Source organism: Oncorhynchus gorbuscha, linkage group LG08, assembly GCF_021184085.1.
Source record: "Oncorhynchus gorbuscha isolate QuinsamMale2020 ecotype Even-year linkage group LG08, OgorEven_v1.0, whole genome shotgun sequence".
NCBI lineage: Eukaryota > Metazoa > Chordata > Actinopteri > Salmoniformes > Salmonidae > Oncorhynchus > Oncorhynchus gorbuscha.
This window is the reverse complement of record NC_060180.1, coordinates 79,149,832-79,176,077: the sequence shown is the minus strand read 5'-3', so window position 1 is coordinate 79,176,077 and position 26,246 is coordinate 79,149,832. Positions and strand designations below refer to the sequence as shown.

Below are 26,246 nucleotides of genomic sequence, written 5' to 3'. Positions count from 1 at the left end.
GTCAATGTGGAGGCTATATATAGGGGGTACCGATACAGAGTCAATGTGGAGGCTATATACAGGGGGTACTGGTACAGAGTCAATGTGGAGGCTATATATAGGGGGTACCGGTACAGAGTCAATGTGGAGGCTATATACAGGGGGTACCGGTACAGAGTCAATGTGGAGGCTATATATAGGGGTACCGATACAGAGTCAATGTGGAGGCTATATACAGGGGGTACTGGTACAGAGTCAATGTGGAGACTATATACAGGGTGTTATGGTACAGAGTCTATGTGGAGGCTATATACAGGGGTACCAGTACAGAGTCAATGTGGAGGCTATATACAGGGGGTACCGGTACAGAGTCAATGTGGAGACTATATACAGGGTGTTATGGTACAGAGTCAATGTGGAGGCTATATACAGGGGTACCGGTACAGAGTCAATGTGAAGGCTATATACAGGGGGTACCGGTACAGAGTCAATGTGGAGACTATATACAGGGTGTTATGGTACAGAGTCTATGTGGAGGCTATATACAGGGGGTACCGGTACAGAGTCAATGTGGAGGCTATATACAGGGGGTACTGGTACAGAGTCAATGTGGAGACTATATACAGGGGGTACTGGTACAGAGTCAATGTGGAGACTATATACAGGGGGTACCGGTACAGAGTCAATGTGGAGACTATATACAGGGGGTACCAGTACAGAGTCAATGTGGAGGCTATATATAGGGGGTACCGGTACAGAGTCAATGTGGAGGCTATATTCAGGGGGTACCGGTACAGAGTCAATGTGGAGGCTATATATAGGGGGTACCGATACAGAGTCAATGTGGAGGCTATATACAGGGGGTACTGGTACAGAGTCAATGTGGAGGCTATATACAGGGTGTTATGGTACAGAGTCTATGTGGAGGCTATATACAGGGTTACCAGTACAGAGTCAATGTGGAGGCTATATACAGGGGGTACCGGTACAGAGTCAATGTGGAGACTATATACAGGGTGTTATGGTACAGAGTCAATGTGGAGGCTATATACAGGGGGTATCGGTACAGAGTCAATGTGAAGGCTATATACAGGGGGTACCGGTACAGAGTCAATGTGGAGACTATATACAGGGGGTACAGGTACAGAGTCAATGTGGAGGCTATATACAGGGGGTACCGTTACAGAGTCAATGTGGAGGCTATATACAGGGTATTACGGTACAGAGTCAATGTGGAGGCTATATACAGGGGGTACCGGTACAGAGTCAATGTGGAGGCTATATACAGGGGGTACCGGTACAGAGTCAATGTGGAGGCTATATACAGGAGGTACCGGTACAGAGTCAATGTGGAGGCTATATACAGGGGTACCAGTACAGAGTCAATGTGGAGGCTATATACAGGGGTACCGGTACAGAGTCAATGTGGAGGCTATATACAGGGGGTACCGGTACAGAGTCGATGTGGAGGCTATATACAGGGGGTACCGGTACAGAGTCAATGTGGAGGCTATATACAGGGGGTACCGGTACAGAGTCAATGTGGAGGCTATATACAGGGTGTTATGGTACAGAGTCAATGTGGAGGCTATATACAGGGGGTACCGGTACAGAGTCAATGTGGAGGCTATATACATGGGGTACCAGTACAGAGTCAATGTGGAGGCTATATACAGGGGGTACCGGTACAGAGTCAATGTGGAGACTATATACAGGGTGTTATGGTACAGAGTCTATGTGGAGGCTATATACAGGGGGTACCGGTACAGAGTCAATGTGGGGACTATATACAGGGTATTACGGTACAGAGTCAATGTGGAGGCTATGTACAGGGTATTACGGTACAGAGTCAATGTGGAGGCTATATACAGGGGGTACCGGTACAGAGTCAATGTGGAGGCTATATACAGGGGGTACCGGTACAGAGTCAATGTGGAGGCTATATACAGGGGGTACCGGTACAGAGTCAATGTGGAGGCTATATTCAGGGTATTACGGTACAGAGTCAATGTGGGGACTATATACAGGGTACCGGTACAGAGTCAATGTGGAGGCTATATACAGGGGTACCGGTACAGAGTCAATGTGGAGGCTATATACAGGGGTACCGGTACAGAGTCAATGTGGAGGCTATATACATGGGGTACCAGTACAGAGTCAATGTGGAGGCTATATACAGGGGGTACCGGTACAGAGTCAATGTGGAGACTATATACAGGGTGTTATGGTACAGAGTCTATGTGGAGGCTATATACAGGGGGTACCGGTACAGAGTCAATGTGGAGGCTATATACAGGGGGTACTGGTACAGAGTCAATGTGGAGACTATATACAGGGGGTACTGGTACAGAGTCAATGTGGAGACTATATACAGGGGGTACCGGTACAGAGTCAATGTGGAGACTATATACAGGGGGTACCAGTACAGAGTCAATGTGGAGGCTATATATAGGGGGTACCAGTACAGAGTCAATGTGGAGGCTATATACAGGGGGTACCGGTACAGAGTCAATGTGGAGGCTATATATAGGGGGTACCGATACAGAGTCAATGTGGAGGCTATATACAGGGGGTACTGGTACAGAGTCAATGTGGAGACTATATACAGGGTGTTATGGTACAGAGTCAATGTGGGGACTATATACAGGGTATTACGGTACAGAGTCAATGTGGAGGCTATGTACAGGGTATTACGGTACAGAGTCAATGTGGAGGCTATATACAGGGGGTACTGGTACAGAGTCAATGTGGAGGCTATATACAGGGGGTACCGGTACAGAGTCAATGTGGAGGCTATATACAGGGGGTACCGGTACAGAGTCAATGTGGAGGCTATATTCAGGGTACACGGTACAGAGTCAATGTGGGGACTATATACAGGGTATTACGGTACAGAGTCAATGTGGAGGCTATATACAGGGGTACGGTACAGAGTCAATGTGGAGGCTATATACAGGGGGTACCGGTACAGAGTCAATGTGGAGGCTATATACATGGGGTACCAGTACAGAGTCAATGTGGAGGCTATATACAGGGGGTACCGGTACAGAGTCAATGTGGAGACTATATACAGGGTGTTATGGTACAGAGTCTATGTGGAGGCTATATACAGGGGTACCGGTACAGAGTCAATGTGGAGGCTATATACAGGGGGTACTGGTACAGAGTCAATGTGGAGACTATATACAGGGGGTACTGGTACAGAGTCAATGTGGAGACTATATACAGGGGGTACCGGTACAGAGTCAATGTGGAGACTATATACAGGGGTACCAGTACAGAGTCAATGTGGAGGCTATATATAGGGGTACCGGTACAGAGTCAATGTGGAGGCTATATACATGGGGTACCAGTACAGAGTCAATGTGGAGGCTATATACAGGGGGTACCGATACAGAGTCAATGTGGAGGCTATATACAGGGTGTTACTGGTACAGAGTCTATGTGGAGACTATATACAGGGTGTTATGGTACAGAGTCAATGTGGGGACTATATACAGGGTATTACGGTACAGAGTCAATGTGGAGGCTATGTACAGGGTATTACGGTACAGAGTCAATGTGGAGGCTATATACAGGGGGTACCGGTACAGAGTCAATGTGGAGGCTATATACAGGGGGTACCGGTACAGAGTCAATGTGGAGGCTATATACAGGGGGTACCGGTACAGAGTCAATGTGGAGGCTATATTCAGGGTATTACGGTACAGAGTCAATGTGGGGACTATATACAGGGTATTACGGTACAGAGTCAATGTGGAGGCTATATACAGGGGGTACCGGTACAGAGTCAATGTGGAGGCTATATACAGGGGGTACCGGTACAGAGTCAATGTGGAGGCTATATACATGGGGTACCAGTACAGAGTCAATGTGGAGGCTATATACAGGGGGTACCGGTACAGAGTCAATGTGGAGACTATATACAGGGTGTTATGGTACAGAGTCTATGTGGAGGCTATATACAGGGGGTACCGGTACAGAGTCAATGTGGAGGCTATATACAGGGGGTACTGGTACAGAGTCAATGTGGAGACTATATACAGGGGGTACTGGTACAGAGTCAATGTGGAGACTATATACAGGGGGTACCGGTACAGAGTCAATGTGGAGACTATATACAGGGGGTACCAGTACAGAGTCAATGTGGAGGCTATATATAGGGGGTACCGGTACAGAGTCAATGTGGAGGCTATATACAGGGGGTACCGGTACAGAGTCAATGTGGAGGCTATATATAGGGGGTACCGATACAGAGTCAATGTGGAGGCTATATACAGGGGGTACTGGTACAGAGTCAATGTGGAGACTATATACAGGGTGTTATGGTACAGAGTCTATGTGGAGGCTATATACAGGGGTACCAGTACAGAGTCAATGTGGAGGCTATATACAGGGGGTACCGGTACAGAGTCAATGTGGAGACTATATACAGGGTGTTATGGTACAGAGTCAATGTGGAGGCTATATACAGGGTATTACGGTACAGAGTCAATGTGGAGGCTATATACAGGGGGTACCGGTACAGAGTCAATGTGGAGGCTATATACAGGGTATTACGGTACAGAGTCAATGTGGAGGCTATATACAGGGGGTACCGGAACAGAGTCAATGTGGAGGCTATATACAGGGGGTACCGGTACAGAGTCAATATGCGGGGGCACAGGTTAGTCAAAGTAATTGTGGTAGTATGTACATGTAGGGAGATTTATTAAATTGACTATGCATAGATAATAACAGAGTATCAGCAGCGTAAAAGGGAGGGGCAATGTGAATACTCTGGGTAGCCATTTGATTAGTTGTTCAGGAGTCTTATTGCTTGGGGGTAGAAGCTGTTAAGAAGCCTGATGTTCAGGGGTCTTATGGTGGGGGAAATTATGGTCAGTCAAGAAAACTTTAAGCTTGTCTCTCAATTAAAAAACGTGCCAACATTTTGCCCCTTGATAACCAGCGCACTTCTGTATGTTGTAAAAGCGTTACATGGTTGCTGCCCATATCATTGCATTATAGGGGTGGCAAGGTAGCCTAGTGGTTAGTGTGTTGGACTAGTAACCAGAAGGTTGCAAGTTCAAATCCCTGAGCTGACAAGGTACAAATCTGTCGTTCTGTCCCTGAACAGGCAGTTAACCCACTGTTCCTAGGTCATCATTGAAAATAAGAATTTGTTCTTAACTGACTTGCCTAGTTAAATAAAAAATGCACAAAATATACAAGTGTTCTCTGGCCTTGCTATAACAAAGTTAACCATTTTCACTGTAGTGTCAAAAAGCTGTCAGGCATTCCCTTGGCAGCAAGAGCCCCTTGGTGGATGCTGCAGTGTACCCAAGAGCCTCTTGGTGGATGCTGCAGTGTACCCAAGAGCCTCTTGGTGGATGCTGCAGTGTACCCAAGAGCCTCTTGGTGGATGCTGCAGTGTACCCAAGGGACTATGCATAGATGATAACAACAGAGAGTAGCAGCGGTGTGGGGGAGGGGGGCAATGTGAATAGTCTGGGTAGCCATTTTACGAGATGTTCAGGAGTCTTATGGCTTGGGAGTTTAGAAGCCACTTGACTGATTGAATAGGAAACTGATAGAACAGGAGACTGATAGAACAGGAGACTGATAGAACAGGAGAATGATATAACATGAGACTGATAGAACAGGAGACTGATAGAACAGGAGACTGATAGAACAGGAGACTGATAGAACAGGAGACTGATAGAACAGGAGACTGATAGAACAGGAGATTGATAGAACAGGAAACTGATAGAACAGGAGACTGATAGAACAGGAGACTGATAGAACAGGAGACTGATAGAACAGGAGACTGATAGAACAGGAGACTGATAGAACAGGAGACAGGAGACTGATAGAACAGGAGACTGATAGAACAGGAGACTGATAGAACAGGAGATTGATAGAACAGGAAACTGATAGAACAGGAGATTGATAGAACAGGAAACTGATAGAACAGGAGACTGATAGAACAGGAACTGATAGAACAGGAGACTGATAGAACAGGAGACTGATAGAACAGGAGACTGATAGAACAGGAGACTGATAGAACAGGAGACTGATATAACAGGAGACTGATAGAACAGAATGTAATGTTCAACTGTTCAGTTTGTCATTTCCACACCCTCTTCTCCCTTTCTATTCTTTCTTTATGGTCTCTTTCTACGGTGTCGGGCGCAGCATTGGTTGACAGAGCTAGAGATCTTTGCGATGATCTTTGCAGCAGCGGTTCACGACTACGAACACACTGGAACCACCAACAATTTCCACATCCAGACCAGGTAATAGATGACTGATCTAACAGATCCAGACCATCTAACGGGTTAGGGTTAGGGGTTAGCCACACAGAGTTAAATATAATAGTAATTCAGTGTTTCTCAATGGAAGAAAATATGTTAGGTGACACTATGAACGTGTCTCCAGATCAGACACAGCGATCCTGTACAACGACCAGTCTGTCCTCGAGAGCCACCATGTCAGCGCAGCATACCGCCTCCTACAGGACGATGATGAGATCAACATACTATACAACCTGTCTAAAGACGACTGGAGGTGAGACATTCTTGAAATGTCATACATATGTCATAGGAGTAATATGAGTGTAATAGAATGTAATATGACTGTAATAACATTTACATTTACATTTAAGTCATTTAGCAGACGCTCTTATCCAGAGCGACTTACAAATTGGTGCATTCACCTTATGACATCCAGTGGAACAACCACTTTACAATAGTGCATCTAAATATTTTAAGGGGGGGGGTGAGAAGGATTACTTTATCCTATCCTAGGTATTCCTTAAAGAGGTGGGGTTTCAGGTGTCTCCGGAAGGTAGTGATTGACTCCGCTGTCCTGGCGTCGTGAGGGAGTTTGTTCCACCATTGGGGAGTCAGCGAACAGTTTTGACTGAGCTGAGGAACTGTACTTCCTCAGTGGTAGGGAGGCGAGCAGGCCAGAGGTGGATGAACGCAGTGCCCTTATTTGGGTGTAGGGCCTGATCAGAGCCTGGAGGTACTGAGGTGCCGTTCCCCTCACAGCTCCGTAGGCAAGCACCATGGTCTTGTAGCGGATGCGAGCTTCAACTGGAAGCCAGTGGAGAGAGCGGAGGAGCGGGGTGACGTGAGAGAACTTGGGAAGGTTGAACACTAGACGGGCTGCGGCGTTCTGGATGAGTTGTAGGGGTTTAATGGCACAGGCAGGGAGCCCAGCCAACAGCGAGTTGCAGTAATCCAGACGGGAGATGACAAGTGCCTGGATTAGGACCTGCGCCGCTTCCTGTGTGAGGCTATACTCTGCGGATGTTGTAGAGCATGAACTACAGGAACGGGGCCTTGATATTAGTTGAGAACGACAGTTTGTTGTCCAGGATCACGCCAAGGTTCTTAGCGCTCTGGGAGGAGGACACAATGGAGTTGTCAACCGTGATGGCGAGATCATGGAACGGGCAGTCCTTCCCCGGGAGGAAGAGCAGCTCCGTCTTGCCGAAGTTCAGCTTGAGGTGGTGATCCGTCATCCACACTGATATGTCTGCCAGACAGCCACCTGGTCATCAGAAGGGGGAAAGGAGAAGATTAATTGTGTGTCGTCTGCATAGCAATGATAGGAGAGACCATGTGAGGTTATGACAGAGCCAAGTGACTTGGTGTATAGCGAGAATAGGAGAGGGCCTAGAACAGAGCCCTGGGGACACCAGTGGTGAGAGCGCGTGGTGAGGAGACAGATTCTCGCCACGCCACCTGGTAGGAGCGACCTGTCAGGTAGGACGCAATCCAAGCGTGGGCCAGAGATGCCCAACTCGGAGAGGGTGGAGAGGAGGATCTGATGGTTCACAGTATCGAAGGCAGCCGATAGGTCTAGAAGGATGAGAGCAGAGGAGAGAGAGTTAGCTTTAGCGGTGCGGAGCGCCTCCGTGATACAGAGAAGAGCAGTCTCAGTTGAATGACTAGTCTTGAAACCTGACTGATTTGGATCAAGAAGGTCATTCTGAGAGAGATAGCGGGAGAGCTGACCAAGGACGGCACGTTCAAGAGTTTTGGAGAGAAAAGAAAGAAGGGATACTGGTCTGTAGTTGTTGACATCGGAGGGATCGAGTGTAGGTTTTTTCAGAAGGGGTGCAACTCTCGCTCTCTTGAAGACGGAAGGGACGTAGCCAGCGGTCAGGGATAAGTTTGAGCGAGGTGAGGTAAGGGAGAAGGTCTCCGGAAATGGTCTGGAGAAGAGAGGAGGGGATAGGGTCGAGCGGGCAGGTTGTTGGGCGGCCGGCCGTCACAAGACGCGAGATTTCATCTGGAGAGAGAGGGGAGAAAGAGGTCAGAGCACAGGGTAGGGCAGTGTGAGCAGAACCAGCGGTGTTGTTTGACTTAGCAAACGAGGATCGGATGTCGTCGATCTTCTTTTCAAAATGGTTGACGAAGTCATCTGCAGAGAGGGAGGAGGGGGGAGGGGGAGGAGGATTCAGGAGGGAGGAGAATGTGGCAAAGAGCTTCCTAGGGTTAGAGGCAGATGCTTGGAATTTAGAGTGGTAGAAAGTGGCTTTAGCAGCAGAGACAGAGGAGGAAAATGTAGAGAGGAGGGAGTGAAAGGATGCCAGGTCCGCAGGGAGGCGAGTTTTCCTCCATTTCCGCTCGGCCTTCCGGAGCCCTGTTCTGTGAGCTCGCATTGAGTCGTCAAGCCACGGAGCGGGAGGGGAGGACCGAGCCGGCCTGGAAGATAGGGGACATAGAGAGTCAAAGGATGCAGAAAGGGAGGAGAGGAGGTTTGAGGAGGCAGAATCAGGAGATAGGTTGGAGAAGGTTTGAGCAGAGGGAAGAGATGATAGGATGGAAGAGGAGAGAGTAGCTTGCAGGCTTGTTTTCAAATTGCTGTGCGTTTTGTTGCCAACCTATTTTGCTACCTGACAACTTTACGGGTTTCACTTTTTTAATTACCGTTCATATATTTATTTTTTCCTCGACTTTTTCACTCCGGACGCTTTATCTGGACACGATTCGTCAGGACCTCCAACAGCCGAAGCTAAGTAGTAACATTAACATGATGCCTTCTAATTGCAGCCGCTGTGCTCGCCTTACGGCGAGGATAGCTGTACTGCAAGCCCAGCTTCAGACGCAATCGTTAGGCAAGGGTAATTTCAGTGTAGGAAAGGATGAAACAGCGTCTGTGCCACCAGTAAGTACAGATAGTAGTATAAATCCCCTGGCACAGTCCCCGCAGCCGGACAACTTTCTCACGGTTTCTGGTAGGAAATGCTGTAGGAACGCTCAACCGGTGTCGCTCATTCAGCAGACAGAAACTTTCAACCGGTTCTCCCCATTAAGCAGCGGGTCGGTGTCAGAGGCCGAGTCTTCTCTGGTCTCTACTCCTCCCGTTACGGGGTCTGAGACGCCGAAGCTTCCCACCATTAGCTCTGACAAATTGAAAACTCTAGTCATTGGCGACTCCATTACCCGCAGTATTAGACTTGAATCATCCAGCGATCATACACTGTTTACCCGGGGCAGGGCTACCGACGTTAAGGCTAATCTGAAGATGGTGCTGGCTAAAGCTAAAACTGGCGAGTGTAGAGAGTATAGAGATATTGTTATCCACGTCGGCACCAACGATGTTAGATGAAACAGTCAGAGATCACCAAGCGCAACATAGCTTCTGCATATCAGCTAGAAAGATGTGTCGGCATCGAGTAATTGTCTCTGGCCCCTCCCAGTTAGGGGAGTGATGAGCTCTACAGCAGAGTCTCACAACTCAATCGCTGGTTGAAAACTGTTTTCTGCCCCTCCCAAAAGATAGAATTTGTAGATAATTGGCCCTCTTTCTGGGACTCGCCCACAAACAGGACCAAGCCTGACCTGCTGAGGAGTGACGGACTCCATCCTAGCTGGAGGGGTGCTCTCATCTTATCTGCCAACATAGACAGGGCTCTAACTCCTCTAGCTCCACAATGAAATAGGGTGCAGGCCAGGCAGCAGGCTATTAGCCAGCCTGCCAGCATAGTGGAGTCTGCCACTAGCATAGTTAGTGTAGTCAGCTTAGCTATCACCATTGAGACCGTGTCTGTGCCTCGACCTGGGTTGGGCAAAACTAAACATGGCGGTGTTTGCCTTAGCAATCTCACTAGGATAAAGACCACCTCCATTCCTGTCATTACTGAAAGAGATCATGATACCTCACATCTCAAAATAGGGCTACTTAATGTTAGATCCCTTACTTCAAAGGCAATTATAGTCAATGAACTAATCACTGATCATAATCTTGATGTGATTGGCCTGACTGAAACATGGCTTAAGCCTGATGAATTTACTGTGTTAAATGAGGCCTCAAGCTACACTAGTGACCATATCCCCGTGCATCCCGCAAAGGCGGAGGTGTTGCTAACATTTACGATAGCAAATTTCAATTTACAAAAAAAAAGAAAATGACCTCTTTTGAGCTTCTAGTCATGAAATCTATGCAGCCTACTCAATCACTTTTTATAGCTACTGTTTACAGGCCTCCTGGGCCATATACAGCGTTTCTCACTGAGTTCCCTGAATTCCTATCAGACCTTGTAGTCATTGCAGATAATATTCTAATCTTTGGTGACTTTAATATTCACATGGAAAAGTCCACAGACCCACTCCAAAAGGCTTTTGGAGCCATCATCGACTCAGTGGGTTTTGTCCAACATGTCTCTGGACCCACTCACTCTCACAGTCATACGCTGGACCTAGTTTTGTCCCATGGAATAAATGTTGTGGATCTTAATGTTTTTCCTCATAATCCTGGACTATCAGACCACCATTTTATTACGTTTGCAATTGCAACAAATAATCTGCTCAGACCCCAACCAAGGAACATCAAAAGTCGTGCTATAAATTCACAGACAACACAAAGATTCCTTGATGCCCTTCCAGACTCCCTCTGCCTACCCAAGGACGCCAGAGGACAAAAATCCGTTAACCACCTAACTGAGGATCTCAATTTAACCTTGCGCAATACCCTAGATGCAGTTGCACCCCTAAAAACTAAAAAAATGTCTCATAAGAAACTAGCTCCATGGTACACAGAAAATACCCGAGCTCTGAAGCAAGCTTCCAGAAAATTGGAACGGAAATGGCGCCACACCAAACTGGAAGTCTTCCGACTAGCTTGGAAGGATGGTACCGTGCAGTACCGAAGAGCCCTTACTGCTGCTCGATCGTCCTATTTTTCTAACTTAATTGAGGAAAATAAGAACAATCCGAAATTCCTTTTGATACTGTGGCAAAGCTAACTAAAAAGCAGCATTCCCCAAGAGAGGATGACTTGCACTTTAGCAGTGATAAATTCATGAAACTTTGAGGAAAAGATTATGATTATTAGAAAGCAAATTACGGACTCCTCTTTAAACCTGCGTATTCCTCCAAACCTCAGTTGTCCTGAGTCTGCACAACTCTGCCAGGACCTAGGATCAAGAGAGACGCTCAAGTGTTTTAGTACTATATCTCTTGACACAATGATGAAAATAATCATGGCCTCTAAACCTTCAAGCTGTATACTGGACCCTATTCCAACTAAACTACTGAAAGAGCTGCTTCCTGTGCTTGGCCCTCCTATGTTGAACATAATAAACGGCTCTCTATCCACTGGATGTGTACCAAACTCACTAAAAGTGGCAGTAATAAAGCCTCTCTTGAAAAAGCCAAACCTTGACCCAGAAAATATAAAAACTATCGGCCTATATCAAATCTTCCATTCCTCTCAAAGATTTTAGAGAAGGCTGTTGCGCAGCAACTCACTGCCTTCCTGAAGACAAACAATGTATACGAAATGCTTCAGTCTGGTTTTAGACCCCATCATAGCACTGAGACGGCACTTGTGAAGGTGGTAAATGACATTTTGATGGCATCGGACCGAGGCTCTGCATCTGTCCTCGTGCTCCTAGACCTTAGTGCTGCTTTTGATACCATCGATCACCACATTCTTTTGGAGAGATTGGAAACCCAAATTGGTCTACACGGACATGTTCTGGCCTGGTTTAGGTCTTATCTGTCGGAAAGATATCAGTTTGTCTCTGTGAATGGTTTGTCCTCTGACAAATCAACTGTACATTTCGGTGTTCCTCAAGGTTCTGTTTTAGGACCACTATTGTTTTCACTATATATTTTACCTCTTGGGGATGTTATTGAAAACATAATGTAAACTTTCACTGCTATGCGGATGACACACAGCTGTACATTTCAATGAAACACGGTGAAGCACCAAAATTGCCCTCGCTAGAAGCATGTGTTTCAGACATAAGGAAGTGGATGGCTGCAAACTTTCTACTATTAAACTCGGACAAAACAGAGATGCTTGTTCTAGGTCCCAAGAAACAAAGAGATCTTCTGTTGAATCTGACAATTAATCTTAATGGTTGTACAGTCGTCTCAAATAAAACTGTGAAGGACCTCGGCGTTACTCTGGACCCTGATCTCTCTTTTGAAGAACATATCAAGACCATTTCGAGGACAGCTTTTTTCCATCTACGTAACATTGCAAAAATCAGAAACTTTCTGTCCAAAAATGATGCAGAAAAATTAATCCATGCTTTTGTCACTTCTAGGTTAGACTACTGCAATGCTCTATTTTCCGGCTACCCGGATAAAGCACTAAATAAACTTCAGTTAGTGCTAAATACGGCTGCTAGAATCCTGACTAGAACCAAAAAATTTGATCATATTACTCCAGTGCTAGCCTCTCTACACTGGCTTCCTGTCAAAGCAAGGGCTGATTTCAAGGTTTTACTGCTAACCTACAAAGCATTACATGGGCTTGCTCCTACCTACCTCTCTGATTTGGTCCTGACATGATACGTACGCTACGGTCACAAGACGCAGGCCTCCTAATTGTCCCTAGAATTTCTAAGCAAACAGCTGGAGGCAGGGCTTTCTCCTATAGAGCTCCATTTTTATGGAACGGTCTGCCTACCCATGTCAGAGACGCAAACTCGGTCTCAACCTTTAAGTCTTTACTGAAGACTCATCTCTTCAGTGGGTCATATGATTGAGTGTAGTCTGGCCCAGGAGTGGGAAGGTGAACGGAAAGGCTCTGGAGCAACGAACCGCCCTTGCTGTCTCTGCCTGGCCGGTTCCCCTTTTCCACTGGGATTCTCTGCCTCTAACCCTGTTACGGGGCTGAGTCACTGGCTTGCTGGGGCTCTCTCGTGCCGTCCCTGGGGGGGTGCGTCACCTGGGTGGGTTGATTCACTGTTGTGGTCGGCCTGTCTGGGTTTCCCCCCTTTGGGTTGTACCGTGTCGGAGATCTTTGTGGGCTATACTCGGCCTTGTCTCAGGATGGTAAGTTGGTGGTTGTAGATTTCCCTCTAGTGGTGTGGGGGCTGTGCTTTGGCAAAGTGGGTGGGGTTATATCCTTCCTGTTTGGCCCTGTCCGGGGGTGTCCTCGGATGGGGCCACAGTGTCTCCTGACCCCTCCTGTCTCAGCCTCCAGTATTTATGCTGCAGTAGTTTATGTGTCGGGGGGCTAGGGTCAGTTTGTTTATCTGGAGTACTTCTCCTGTCCTATTCGGTGTCCTGTGTAAATCTAAGTGTGCGTTCTCTAATTCTCTCCTTCTCTCCTTCTTTCTCTCTCTCGGAGGACCTGAGCCCTAGAACCATGCCCCAGGACTACCTGACATGATGACTCCTTGCTGTCCCCAGTCCACCTGGCCATGCTGCTGCTCCAGTTTCAACTGGCCTGGGCCCTAGGACCATGTCCCAGGACTACCTGACATGAGGACTCCTTGCTGTCCCCAGTCCACCTGGCCATGCTCCTGCTCCAGTTTCAACTGTTCTGCCTTACTATTATTCAACCATGCTGGTCATTTATGAACATTTGAACATCTTGGCCACGTTCTGTTATAATCTCCACCCGGCACAGCCAGAAGAGGACTGGCCACCCCACATATGCTCTCTCTAATTCTCTCTTTCTTTCTCTCTCTCGGAGGACCTGAGCCCTAGGACCGTGCCCCAGGACTACCTGACATGATGGCTCCTTGCTGTCCCCAGTCCACCTGACTGTGCTGCTGCTCCAGTTTCAACTGTTCTGCCTTATTATTATTTGACCATGCTGGTCATTTATGAACATTTGAACATCTTGGTCATTTTCTGTTATAACTCTCTACCCGGCACAGCCAGAAGAGGACTGGCCACCCCACATAGCCCGGTTCCTCTCTAGGTTTCTTCCTAGGTTTTGGCCTTTCTAGGGAGTTTTTCCTAGCCACCGTGCTTTTACACCTGCATTGTTTGCTGTTTGGGGTTTTAGGCTGGGTTTCTGTACAGCACTTTGAGATATCAGCTGATGTACGAAGGGCTATATAAATAAATTTGATTTGATTTGATTTGATTTGAGTAGCGGGGGAGAGAGAGCGAAGGTTGGGACGGCGCGATACCATCCGAGTAGGGGCAGTGTGGGAAGTGTTGGATGAGAGCGAGAGGGAAAAGGATACAAGGTAGTGGTCGGAGACTTGGAGGGGAGTTGCAATGAGGTTAGTGGAAGAACAGCATCTAGTAAAGATGAGGTCGAGCGTATTGCCTGCCTTGTGAGTAGGGGGGGAAGGTGAGAGGGTGAGGTCAAAAGAGGAGAGGAGTGGAAAGAAGGAGGCAGAGAGGAATGAGTCAAAGGTAGACGTGGGGAGGTTAAAGTCGCCCAGAACTGTGAGAGGTGAGCCGTCCTCAGGAAAGGAGCTTATCAAGGCATCAAGCTCATTGATGAACTCTCCGAGGGGACCTGGAGGGCGATAAATGATAAGGATGTTAAGCTTGAAAGGGCTGGTAACTGTGACAGCATGAAATTCAAAGGAGGCGATAGACAGATGGGTAAGGGGAGAAAGAGAGAATGACCACATGGGAGAGATAAGGATCCCTATGCCACCACCCCGCTGACCAGAAGCTCTCGGGGTGTGCGAGAACACGTGGGCGGACGAAGAGAGAGCAGTAGGAGTAGCAGTGTTATCTGTGGTGATCCATGTTTCTGTCAGTGCCAAGAAGTCGAGGGACTGGAGGGAGGCATAGGCTGAGATGAACTCTGCCTTGTTGGCTGCAGATCGGCAGTTCCAGAGGCTACCGGAGACCTGGAACTCCACGTGGGTCGTGCGCGCTGGGACCACCAGATTAGGGTGGCAGCGGCCACGCGGTGTGGAGCGTTTGTATGGTCTGTGCAGAGAGGAGAGAACAGGGATAGACAGACACATAGTTGACAGGCTACAGAAGAGGCTACGCTAATGCAAGGAGATTGGAATGACAAGTGGACTACACGTCTCGAATGTTCAGAAAGTTAAGCTTATGTAGCAAGAATCTTATTGACTAAAATTATTAAAAATGATACAGTACTGCTGAAGTAGGCTAGCTGGCAGTGGCTGCGTTGTTGACTTTGTAGGCTAGCTGACAGTGGCTGCGTTGTTGACACTACACTAATCAAGTCGTTCCGTTGAGTGTAGTAGTTTCTACAGTGCTGCTATTCGGGGGCTAGCTGGCTAGCTAGCAGTGTTGATTACGTTACGTTGCGTTAAAAGAACGACAATAGCTGGCTAGCTAACCTAGAAAATCGCTCTAGACTACACAATTATCTTTGATACACAGACGGCTATGTAGCTAGCTATGTAGCTAGCTACGATCAAACAAATCAAACCGTTGTGCTGTAATGAAATGAAATGAAAAATGTGATACTACCTGTGGAGCGAAGCGGAATGCGACCGGGTTGTTGAGTGCGGAAGTTCTATTCAGTAGACGTTGGCTAGCTGTTGGCTAGCTAGCAGTGTCTCCTACGTTAAGGACGACAAATAGCTGGCTAGCTAACCTCGGTAAATTAAGATAATCACTCTAAGACTACACGCTCTAAACTACACAATTATCTTGGATACGAAGACAGCAAAGACAACTATGTCGCTAGCTAACACTACACTAATCAAGTCGTTCAGTTGAGTGTAATAGTTTCTACAGTGCTGCTATTCGGTAGACGGTGGACGTTTGCTAGCTGGCTAGCTGCTGGGCAGATAGCAGTGTAGACTACGTTAGGACGACGAAATACGAAGTTGCAATAGAAGTGCTGACTGTTTCACTTTGTTGTCCTCTTTCTTTTCCTTTTTCTTCTGTCCTTCTTTTGTCCTTATTTTGTCTTCCTTTCTTCTGTTAACTAGATATTAATAATTAATTAATAATTAATAACATGTAATAGGAGTGTAATAACATGTAATAGGAGTAATAGGAGTATAATAACATGTAATAGGAGTGTAATAACATGTAATAGGAGTAATAGGAGTATAATAACATGTAATATGAGTAATGGGAGTATAATAACATGTAATATGAGTAATAGGACTGTAATAACATGTAATAACATGTAATATGAGTAATAGGAGTGTAATAACATGTAATAACATGTAATATGAGTAATAGGAGTGTAATAACATGTAATAGGAGTGTAATAACATGTAATAGGAGTGTAATAACATGTAATAGGAGTGTAATAACATGTCATATGAGTAATAGGAGTGTAATAACATGTAATATGAGTAATAGGAGTGTAATAACATGTAATATGAGTAATATGAGTGTAATAACATGTAATAGGAGTAATAGGAGTATAATAACATGTAATATGAGTAATAGGAGTGTAATAACATGTAATAACATGTAATAGGAGTATAATAACAACATGTAATATGAGTAATAGGAGTGTAATAACATGTAATAACATGTAATAGGAGTAATAGGAGTGTAATAACATGTAATAGGAGTGTAATAACATGTAATAGGAGTGATAGGAGTGTAATAACATGTAATAACATGTAATATGAGTACTAGGAGTGTAATAACATGTAATATGAGTAATATGAGTGTAATAACATGTAATAGGAGTAATAGGAGTATAATAACATGTAATATGAGTAATAGGAGTGTAATAACATGTAATAACATGTAATATGAGTAATAGGAGTGTAATAACATGTAATAACATGTAATAGGAGTAATAGGAGTGTAATAACATGTAATAGGAGTGTAATAACATGTAATATGAGTAATAGGAGTGTAATAACATGTAATATGAGTGTAATAACATGTAATCAAATCAAATCAAATCAAATTTTATTTGTCACATACACATGGTTAGCAGATGTTAATGCGAGTGTAGCGAAATGCTTGTGCTTCTAGTTCCGACAATGCAGTGATAACCAACAAGTAATCTAACTAACAATTCCAAAACTACTGTCTTATACACAGTGTAAGGGGATAAGGAACATGTACATAAGGATATATGAATGAGTGATGGTACAGAGCAGCATACAGTAGATGGTATCGAGTACAGTATATACATATGAGATGAGTGTGTAGACAAAGTAAACAAAGTGGCATAGTTAAAGTGGCTAGTGATACATGTGTTACAAAGGATGCAGTCGATGTTGTAGAGTACAGTATATACATATGCATATGAGATGAATAATGTAGGGTAAGTAACATTATATAAGGTAGCATTGTTTAAAGTGGCTAGTGATATATTTACATCATTTCCCATCAATTCCCATTATTAAAATGGCTGGAGTTGGGTCAGTGTCAATGACAGTGTGTTGGCAGCAGCCACTCAATGTTAGTGGTGGCTATTTAACAGTCTGATGGCCTTGAGATAGAAGCTGTTTTTCAGTCTCTCGGTCCCAGCTTTGATGCACCTGTACTGACCTCGCCTTCTGGATGATAGCGGGGTGAACAGGCAGTGGTTCGGGTGGTTGATGTCCTTGATGATCTTTATGGCCTTCCTGTAACAACGGGTGGTGTAGGTGTCCTGGAGGGCAGGTAGTTTGCCCCCGGTGATGCGTTGTGCAGTCCTCACTACCCTCTGGAGAGCCTTACGGTTGAGGGCGGAGCAGTTGCCGTACCAGGCGGTGATACAGCCCGCCAGGATGCTCTCGATTGTGCATCTGTAATAGGAGTAATAGGAGTATAATAACATGTAATATGAGTAATAGGAGTGTAATAACATGTAATAACATGTAATAGGAGTATAATAACATGTAATATGAGTAATAGGAGTGTAATAACATGTAATAACATGTAATAGGAGTAATAGGAGTGTAATAACATGTAATATGAGTGTAATAACATGTAATAGGAGTGATAGGAGTGTAATAACATGTAATAACATGTCATATGAGTACTAGGAGTGTAATAACATGTAATAGGAGTAATAGGAGTGTAATAACATGTAATAGGAGTAATAGGAGTGTAATAACAGGTAATAACATGTAATAGGAGTATAATAACATGCAATAACATGTAATATGAGTAATAGGAGTGTAATAACATGTAATAGGAGTAATAGGAGTGTAATAACATGTAATAACATGTAATATGAGTAATAGGAGTGTAATAACATGTAATAGGAGTAATAGGAGTGTAATAACATGTAATAACATGTAATATGAGTAATAGGAGTGTAATAACATGTAATAGGAGTGTAATAACATGGAATAGGAGTGTAATAACATGGAATAGGAGTAATAGGAGTGTAATGACATGTAATATGAGTAATAGGAGTGTAATAACATGTAATAACATGTAATAGGAGTGTAATAACATGTAATAGGAGTGTAATAACATGTAATATGAGTAATAGGAGTATAATAACATGTAATATGAGTAATATGAGTATAATAACATTTAATATGAGTAATAGGAGTGTAATAACATGTAATAACATGTAACAGGAGCAATATGAGTGTAATAACATGTAATAACATGTAATATGAGTAATAGGAGTGTAATAACATGTACTAACATGTAATGTGAGTAATAGGAGTGTAATAACATGTAATAGGAGTGTAATAACATGTAATAGGAGTGTAATAACATGTAATATCAGTAATGGGAGTATAATAACATGTAATATGAGGAATAGGAGTGTAATAACATGTAACAGGAGTGTAATAACATGTAATAGTGTTAATATGAGTGTAATAACATGTAATATGAGTAATAGGAGTGTAATTTTTATTTATTTTTTTATTTATTTATTTCACCTTTATTTAACCAGGTAGGCTAGTTGAGAACAAGTTCTCATTTGCAACTGCGACCTGGCCAAGATAAAGCATAGCAGTGTGAACAGACAACAACACAGAGTTACACATGGAGTACGGAGGAGTGTAATAACATGTAATAGGAGTAATAGGAGTAATTGCTCTTTCTCCCGGGGAAGGACTGCCCGTTCCATGATCTCGCCATCACGGTTTGACAACTCCATTGTGTCCTCCTCCCAGAGCGCTAAGAACATTGGCGTGATCCTGGACAACACCCTGTCGTTCTCAACTAACATCAAGGCGGTGGCCCGTTCCTGTAGGTTCATGCTCTACAACATCCGCAGAGTACGACCCTGCCTCACACAGGAAGCGGCGCAGGTCCTAATCCAGGCACTTGTCATCTCCCGTCTGGATTACTGCAACTCGCTGTTGGCTGGGCTCCCTGCCTGTGCCATTAAACCCCTACAACTCATTCAGAACGCCGCAGCCCATCTGGTGTTCAACCTTCCCAAGTTCTCTCACGTCACCCCGCTCCTCCGCTCTCTCCACTGGCTTCCAGTTGAAGCTCGCATCCGCTACAAGACCATGGTGCTTGCCTACGGAGCTGTGAGGGGAACGGCACCTCAGTACCTCCAGGCTCTGATCAGGCCCTACACCCAAACAAGGGCACTGCGTTCATCCACCTCTGGCCTGCTCGCCTCCCTACCACTGAGGAAGTACAGCTCCCGCTCAGCCCAGTCAAAACTGTTCGCTGCTCTGGCCCCCCAATGGTGGAACAAACTCCCTCACGACGCCAGGACAGCGGAGTCAATCACCACCTTCCGGAGACACCTGAAACCCCACCTCTTTAAGGAATACCTAGGATAGGATAAGTAATCCCTCTCACCCCCCCTTTAAGATTTAGATGCACTATTGTAAGTGACTGTTCCACTGGATGTCATAAGGTGAATGCACCAATTTGTAAGTCGCTCTGGATAAGAGCGTCTGCTAAATGACTTAAATGTAATGTAAATGTAATGTAAAATGAGTAAACAATTAACAAGTCAATAACACAGTAGAAAAAAAGGGGAGTCTATATACATTGTGTGCAAAAGGCATGAGGAGGTAGGCGAATAATTACAATTTTGCAGATTAACACTGGAGTGATAAATGATCAGATGGACATGTACAGGTAGAGATATTGGTGTGCAAAAGAGCAGAAAAGTAAATAAATAAAAACAGTATGGGGATGAGGTAGGTGAAAATGGGTGGGCTATTTACCAATAGACTATGTACAGCTGCAGCGATCGGTTAGCTGCTCAGATAGCTGATGTTTGAAGTAGGTGAGGGAGATAAAAGTCTCCAACTTCAGCGATTTTTGCAATTCGTTCCAGTCACAGGCAGCAGAGTACTGGAACGAAAGGTGGCCAAATGAGGTGTTGGCTTTAGGGATGATCAGTGAGATACACCTGCTGGAGCGCGTGCTACGGATGGGTGTTGCCATCGTGACCAGTGAACTGAGATAAGGCGGAGCTTTACCTAGCATGGACTTGTAGATGACCTGGAGCCAGTGGGTCTGGCGACGAATATGTAGCGAGGGCCAGCCGACTAGAGCATACAAGTCGCAGTGGTGGGTGGTATAAGGTGCTTTAGTGACCAAACGGATGGCACTGTGATAAACTGCATCCAGTTTGCTGAGTAGAGTGTTGGAAGCAATTTTGTAGATGACATCGCCAAAGTCGAGGATCGGTAGGATAGTCAGTTTTACTAGGGTAAGTTTGGCGGCGTGAGTGAAGGAGGCTTTGTTGCGGAATAGAAAGCCGACTCTTGATTTGATTTTCGATTGGAGATGTTTGATATGAGTCTGGAAGGAGAGTTTACAGTCTAGCCAGACACCTAGGTACTTATAGATGTCCACATATTCAAGGTCGGAACCATCCAGGGTGGTGATGCTGGTCAGGCGTGCGGGTGCAGGCAGCGAACGGTTGAAAAGCATGCATTTGGTTTTACTAGCGTTTAAGAGCAGTTGGAGGCCACGGAAGGAGTGTTGTATGGCGTTGAAGCTTGTTTGGAGGTTAGATAGCACAGTGTCCAAGGACGGGCCGGAAGTATATAGAATGGTGTCGTCTGCGTAGAGGTGGATCAGGGAATCACCCGCAGCAAGAGCAACATCATTGATATATACGGCCCGAGAATTGAACCCTGTGGCACCCCCATAGAGACTGCCAGATGACCGGACAGCATGCCCTCCGATTTGACACACTGAACTCTGTCTGCAAAGTAATTGGTGAAGCAGGCAAGGCAGTCATCCGAAAAACCGAGGCTACTGAGTCTGCCAATAAGAATATGGTGATTGACAGAGTCGAAAGCCTTGGCAAGGTCGATGAAGACGGCTGCACAGTACTGTCTTTTATCGATGGTGGTTATGATATCGTTTAGTACCTTGAGCGTGGCTGAGGTGCACCCGTGACCGGCTCGGAAACCAGATTGCACAGCGGAGAAGGTACAGTGGGATTCGAGATGGTCAGTGACCTGTTTGTTGACTTGGCTTTCGAAGAACTTAGATAGGCAGTGCAGAATGGATATAGGTCTGTAACAGTTTGGGTCCAGGGTGTCTCCGCCTTTGAAGGGTGGGATGACTGCGGCAGCTTTCCAATCCTTGGGGATCTCAGACGATATGAAAGAGAGGTTGAACAGGCTGGTAATAGGGGTTGCGACAATGGCGGCGGATAGTTTCAGAAATAGAGGGTCCAGATTGTCAAGCCCAGCTGATTTGTACGGGTCCAGGTTTTGCAGCTCTTTCAGAACATCTGCTATCTGGATTTGGGTAAAGGAGAACCTGGAGAGGCTTGGGCAAGTAGCTGCGGGGGGGCGGAGCTGTTGGCCGAGGTTGGAGTAGCCAGGCGGAAGGCATGGCCAGCCGTTGAGAAATGCTTGTTGAAGTTTTCGATAATCATGGATTTATCGGTGGTGACCGTGTTACCTAGCCTCAGTGCAGTGGGCAGCTGGGAGGAGGTGCTCTTGTTCTCCATGGACTTCACAGTGTCCCAGAACTTTTTGGAGTTGGAGCTACAGGATGCAAACTTCTGCCTGAAGAAGCTGGCCTTAGCTTTCCTCACTGACTGCGTGTATTGGTTCCTGACTTTTTTATTTATTTATTTTATTTCACCTTTATTTAACCAGGTAGGCTAGTTGAGAACAAGTTCTCATTTGCAACTGCGACCTGGCCAAGATAAAGCATAGCAGTGTGAACAGACAACACAGAGTTACACATGGAATAAACAATTAACAAGTCAATAACACAGTAGAAAAAAATGGGCAGTCTATATACAATGTGTGCAAAAGGCATGAGGAGGTAGGCGAATAATACAGTTTTGCAGATTAACACTGGAGTGATAAATGATCAGATGGTCATGTACAGGTAGAGATATTGGTGTGCAAAAGAGCAGAAAAATAAATAAATAAAAACAGTATAAAAGACAGTATGGGAATGAGGTAGGTGAAAATGGGTGGGCTATTTTCCTATAGACTATGTACAGCTGCAGCAATCGGTTAGCTGCTCGGATAGGTGATGTTTGAAGTTGGTGAGGGAGATAAAAGTCTCCAACTTCAGCGATTTTTGCAATTCGTTCCAGTCACAGGCAGCAGAGTACTGGAACGAAAGGCGGCCAAATGATGTGTTTGCTTTAGGGATGATCAGTGAGATACACCTGCTGGAGCGCGTGCTACGGATGGGTGTTGCCATCGTGACCAGTGAACTGAGATAAGGCGGAGCTTTACCTAGCATGGACTTGTAGATGACCTGCAGCCAGTGGGTCTGGCGACGAATATGTAGTGAGGGCCAGCCGACTAGAGCATACAAGTCGCAGTGGTGGGTGGTATAAGGTGCTTTAGTGACAAAACGGATGGCACTGTGATAGACTGCATCCAGTTTGCTGAGTAGAGTGTTGGAAGCCATTTTGTAGATGACATCGCCGAAGTCGAGGATCGGTAGGATAGGAATTTGAGATGGTCAGTGACCTGTTTGTTGACTTGGCTTTCGAAGACCTTAGATAGGCAGGGCAGGATGGATATAGGTCTGTAACAGTTTGGGTCCAGGGTGTCTCCCCCTTTGAAGAGGGGGATGACTGCGGCAGCTTTCCAATCCTTGGGGATCTCAGACGATATGAAAGAGAGGTTGAACAGGCTGGTAATAGGGGTTGCGACAATGGCGGCAGATAGTTTCAGAAATAGCGGGTCCAGATTGTCAAGCCCAGCTGATTTTTACGGGTCCAGGTTTTGCAGCTCTTTCAGAACATCTGCTATCTGGATTTGGGTAAAGGAGAACCTGGAGAGGCTTGGGTGAGGAGCTACGGGGGGCGGAGCTGTTGGCCGAGGTTGGAGTAGCCAGGCGGAAGGCATGGCCAGCCGTTGAGAAGTGCTTATTGAAGTTTTCGATAATCATGGATTTATCGGTGGAGACCGTGTTTCCTAGCCTCAGTGCAGTGGGCAGCTGGGAGGAGGTGCTCTTGTTCTCCATGGACTTCACAGTGTCCCAGAACTTTTTGGAGTTAGAGCTACAGGATGCAAACTTCTGCCTGAAGAAGCTGGCCTTAGCTTTCCTGACTGACTGCGTGTATTGGTTCCTGACTTCCCTGAACAGTTGCATATCACGGGGGCTATTCGATGCTATTGCAGTCCGCCACAGGATGTTTTTGTGCTGGTCGAGGGCAGTCAGGTCTGGAGTGAACCAAGGGCTGTATCTGTTCTTGGTTCTGCATTTTTTGAACGGAGCATGCTTATCTAGAATGGTGAGGAAGTTACTTTTAAAGAATGACCATGCATCCTCAACTGACGGGATGAGGTCAATCTCCTTCCAGGATACCCGGGCCAGGTCGATTAGAAAGGCCTGCTCACAGAAGTGTTTTAGGGAGCGTTTGACAGTGATGAGGGGTGGTCGTTTGACTGCGGCTCCGTGGCGGATACAGGCGATGAGGCAGTGATCGCTGAGATCCTGGTTGAAGACAGCAGAGGTATATTTGGAGGGCCAGTTGGTCAGGATGACGTCTATGAGGGTGCCCTTGTTTACAGAGTTAGGGTTGTACCTGGTGGGTTCCTTGATGATTTGAGTGAGATTGAGGGCATCTAGCTTAGATTGTAGGACTGCCGGGGTGTTAAGCATATCCCAGTTTAGGTCACCTAACAGAACGAGCTCTGAAGCTAGATGGGGGGCGATCAATTCACAAATGGTGTCCAGGGCACAGCTGGGAGCTGAGAGGGGTCGGTAGCAGGCGGCAACAGTGAGAGACTTGTTTCTGGAGAGAGTAATTTTCAAAATTAGTAGTTCAAACTGTTTGGGTATGGACCTGGAAAGTATGACATTACTTTGCAGGCTATCTCTGCAGTAGACTGCGACTCCGCCCCCTTTGGCAGTTCTATCTTGACGGAAGATGTTATAGTTGGGTATGGAAATCTCTGAATTTTTGGTGGCCTTCCTGAGCCAGGATTCAGACACGGCAAGGACATCAGGGTTAGCAGAGTGTGCTAAAGCAGTGAGTAAAACAAACTTAGGGAGGAGGCTTCTGATGTTGACATGCATAAAACCAAGACTTTTCGATCACAGAAGTCAACAAATGAGGGTACCTCGGGACATGCGGGGCCTGGGTTTACCTCCACATCACCCGCGGAACAGAGAAGGAGTAGTATGAGGGTACGGCTAAAGGCTATCAAAACTGGTCGACTAGAGCGTTGGGGGCAGAGGATAAGAGGAGCAGGTTTCTGGGCATGGTAGAATATATTCAGGGCATAATGCGCAGACAGGGGTATGGTGGGGTGCGGGTACAGCGGAGGTAAGCCCAGGCACTGGGTGATGATGAGAGGTTGTATCTCTGGACATGCTGGTTGTAATGGGTGATGTCACCGCATGTGTGGGGGGTGGGACAAGGGAGGTAACAGGGGTATGCAGAGTGGATCTAGGGGCTCCATTGTGAACTAAAACAATGATAACTAACCTGAACAACAGTATACAAGGCATATTGACATTTGAGAGAGACATACAGCGAGGCATACAGTAGTCACAGGTGTTGAATTGAGAAAGCTAGCTAAAAACAGTGGGCGAGGCTAATCAGCTAGCACAACAAACAGCAGGTAAAATGGCGTTGACTAGGCAACTGGGCCGACAGATAAAACAAACAAGCAGAGTGGAGTACCGTGATTAATGGGCAGTCCAGTGTGCGTCAGCTATGTAGCCAAGAGATCAGTGTCCAGGGGGCAGCGGTGGATGGGGCAGGGGGGCTGGGCTGGCGAGTGTTATCCAGGTTTTTATTTTATTTTTTAAAACTAACAATGACTAAATAGCTTGTAGCTAGTTAGCTGGTTAGCGTCTGGAGGTTCTTGTGTGTGTCATAAAAATAAAATAAAAATTAAAAGTAACAGCGATTCCGTACCACAGTGGGTGAGGCAAGTTTCCGGAAGGTATAAACAAAATAAAAATCAAAAAGAGATAGAAAGTAAATGGGTTCAGAGTGTTTGGGATGCAGTGATTCAGATGGTTAGCAGGCCTGTGCTAACAAGCTAACAGTTCGTAGGCCCAGGCTAGACAAGCTAGCCGTTAGCAGGCCGAATTAGCAAGCAGGGAGATAGCAAGGGCTAGAGAGTTAACCTTTGGGGGGACGTCGCGATGGGGTGAGTCTGTTTATTCCTCTTCATGCGGTGACATCGACAGAAAGGTCGTGGGCCCGGGTAATTGTAGCCCAGGAGTATGCTACAGGTGCTCTAGTACGCTAGGTGAGCTGGAGACACAGCGTTTCAGAAAGCTCGCGGGCCTTGGCCAGCAGATGGATCTTTGACGATGTCGCAACGAAAAAGCCTGTTGAAACCACCTCGGACGATTATGTCGGCGGACCAGTCGTGATGGATCGGCGGGGCTCCGTTTCGGCAGTAAAGGGTCCAGGCCAATTGGCAGAAGAGGTATTGTTGGGCCTCTTCGGCTAGTCGGGAGATGGGCTTAGCTCGAGGCTAGTTCAAGGCTAATTGGTGCTTGTTTTGGGACAGAGACGTTAGCCAGGAGTAGCCACTCGGATTGCAGCTAGCTAGTTGCGATGATCCGGTGTAAAGGTTCAGAGCTTGCGGTAGGAATCCGGAGAAAAAGCAGTCTGATGTGCTCTGGGTTGATGTCGCGCTGGTGTCCTAGTTAGCTTTGAAGACCGCTAGCAATGGCTAACTGAGTACTAGCTAGTAGCTAGTTAGCTGGCTAGCTTCTGATGGGGGTTCCGGTACTAAAGTAAAATATAGAAAAAGCAGATCCGTACCACAT

At 46.0% G+C, this 26,246-nt stretch overlaps 1 protein-coding gene across 1 annotated transcript in view; it reads left to right on the top strand.

The window, feature by feature from the left end:
- LOC124041063 (calcium/calmodulin-dependent 3',5'-cyclic nucleotide phosphodiesterase 1C-like) overlaps positions 1–26,246 on the top strand; it is a 55,442-nt gene that overhangs the window by 6,340 nt on the left and 22,856 nt on the right. Inside the window, exons 5-6 of the mRNA XM_046358230.1 lie at positions 6,157–6,257; positions 6,400–6,528. Coding sequence (XP_046214186.1) covers positions 6,157–6,257; positions 6,400–6,528 — 230 coding nt within the window. The remainder of the gene's footprint in view (positions 1–6,156; positions 6,258–6,399; positions 6,529–26,246) is intronic.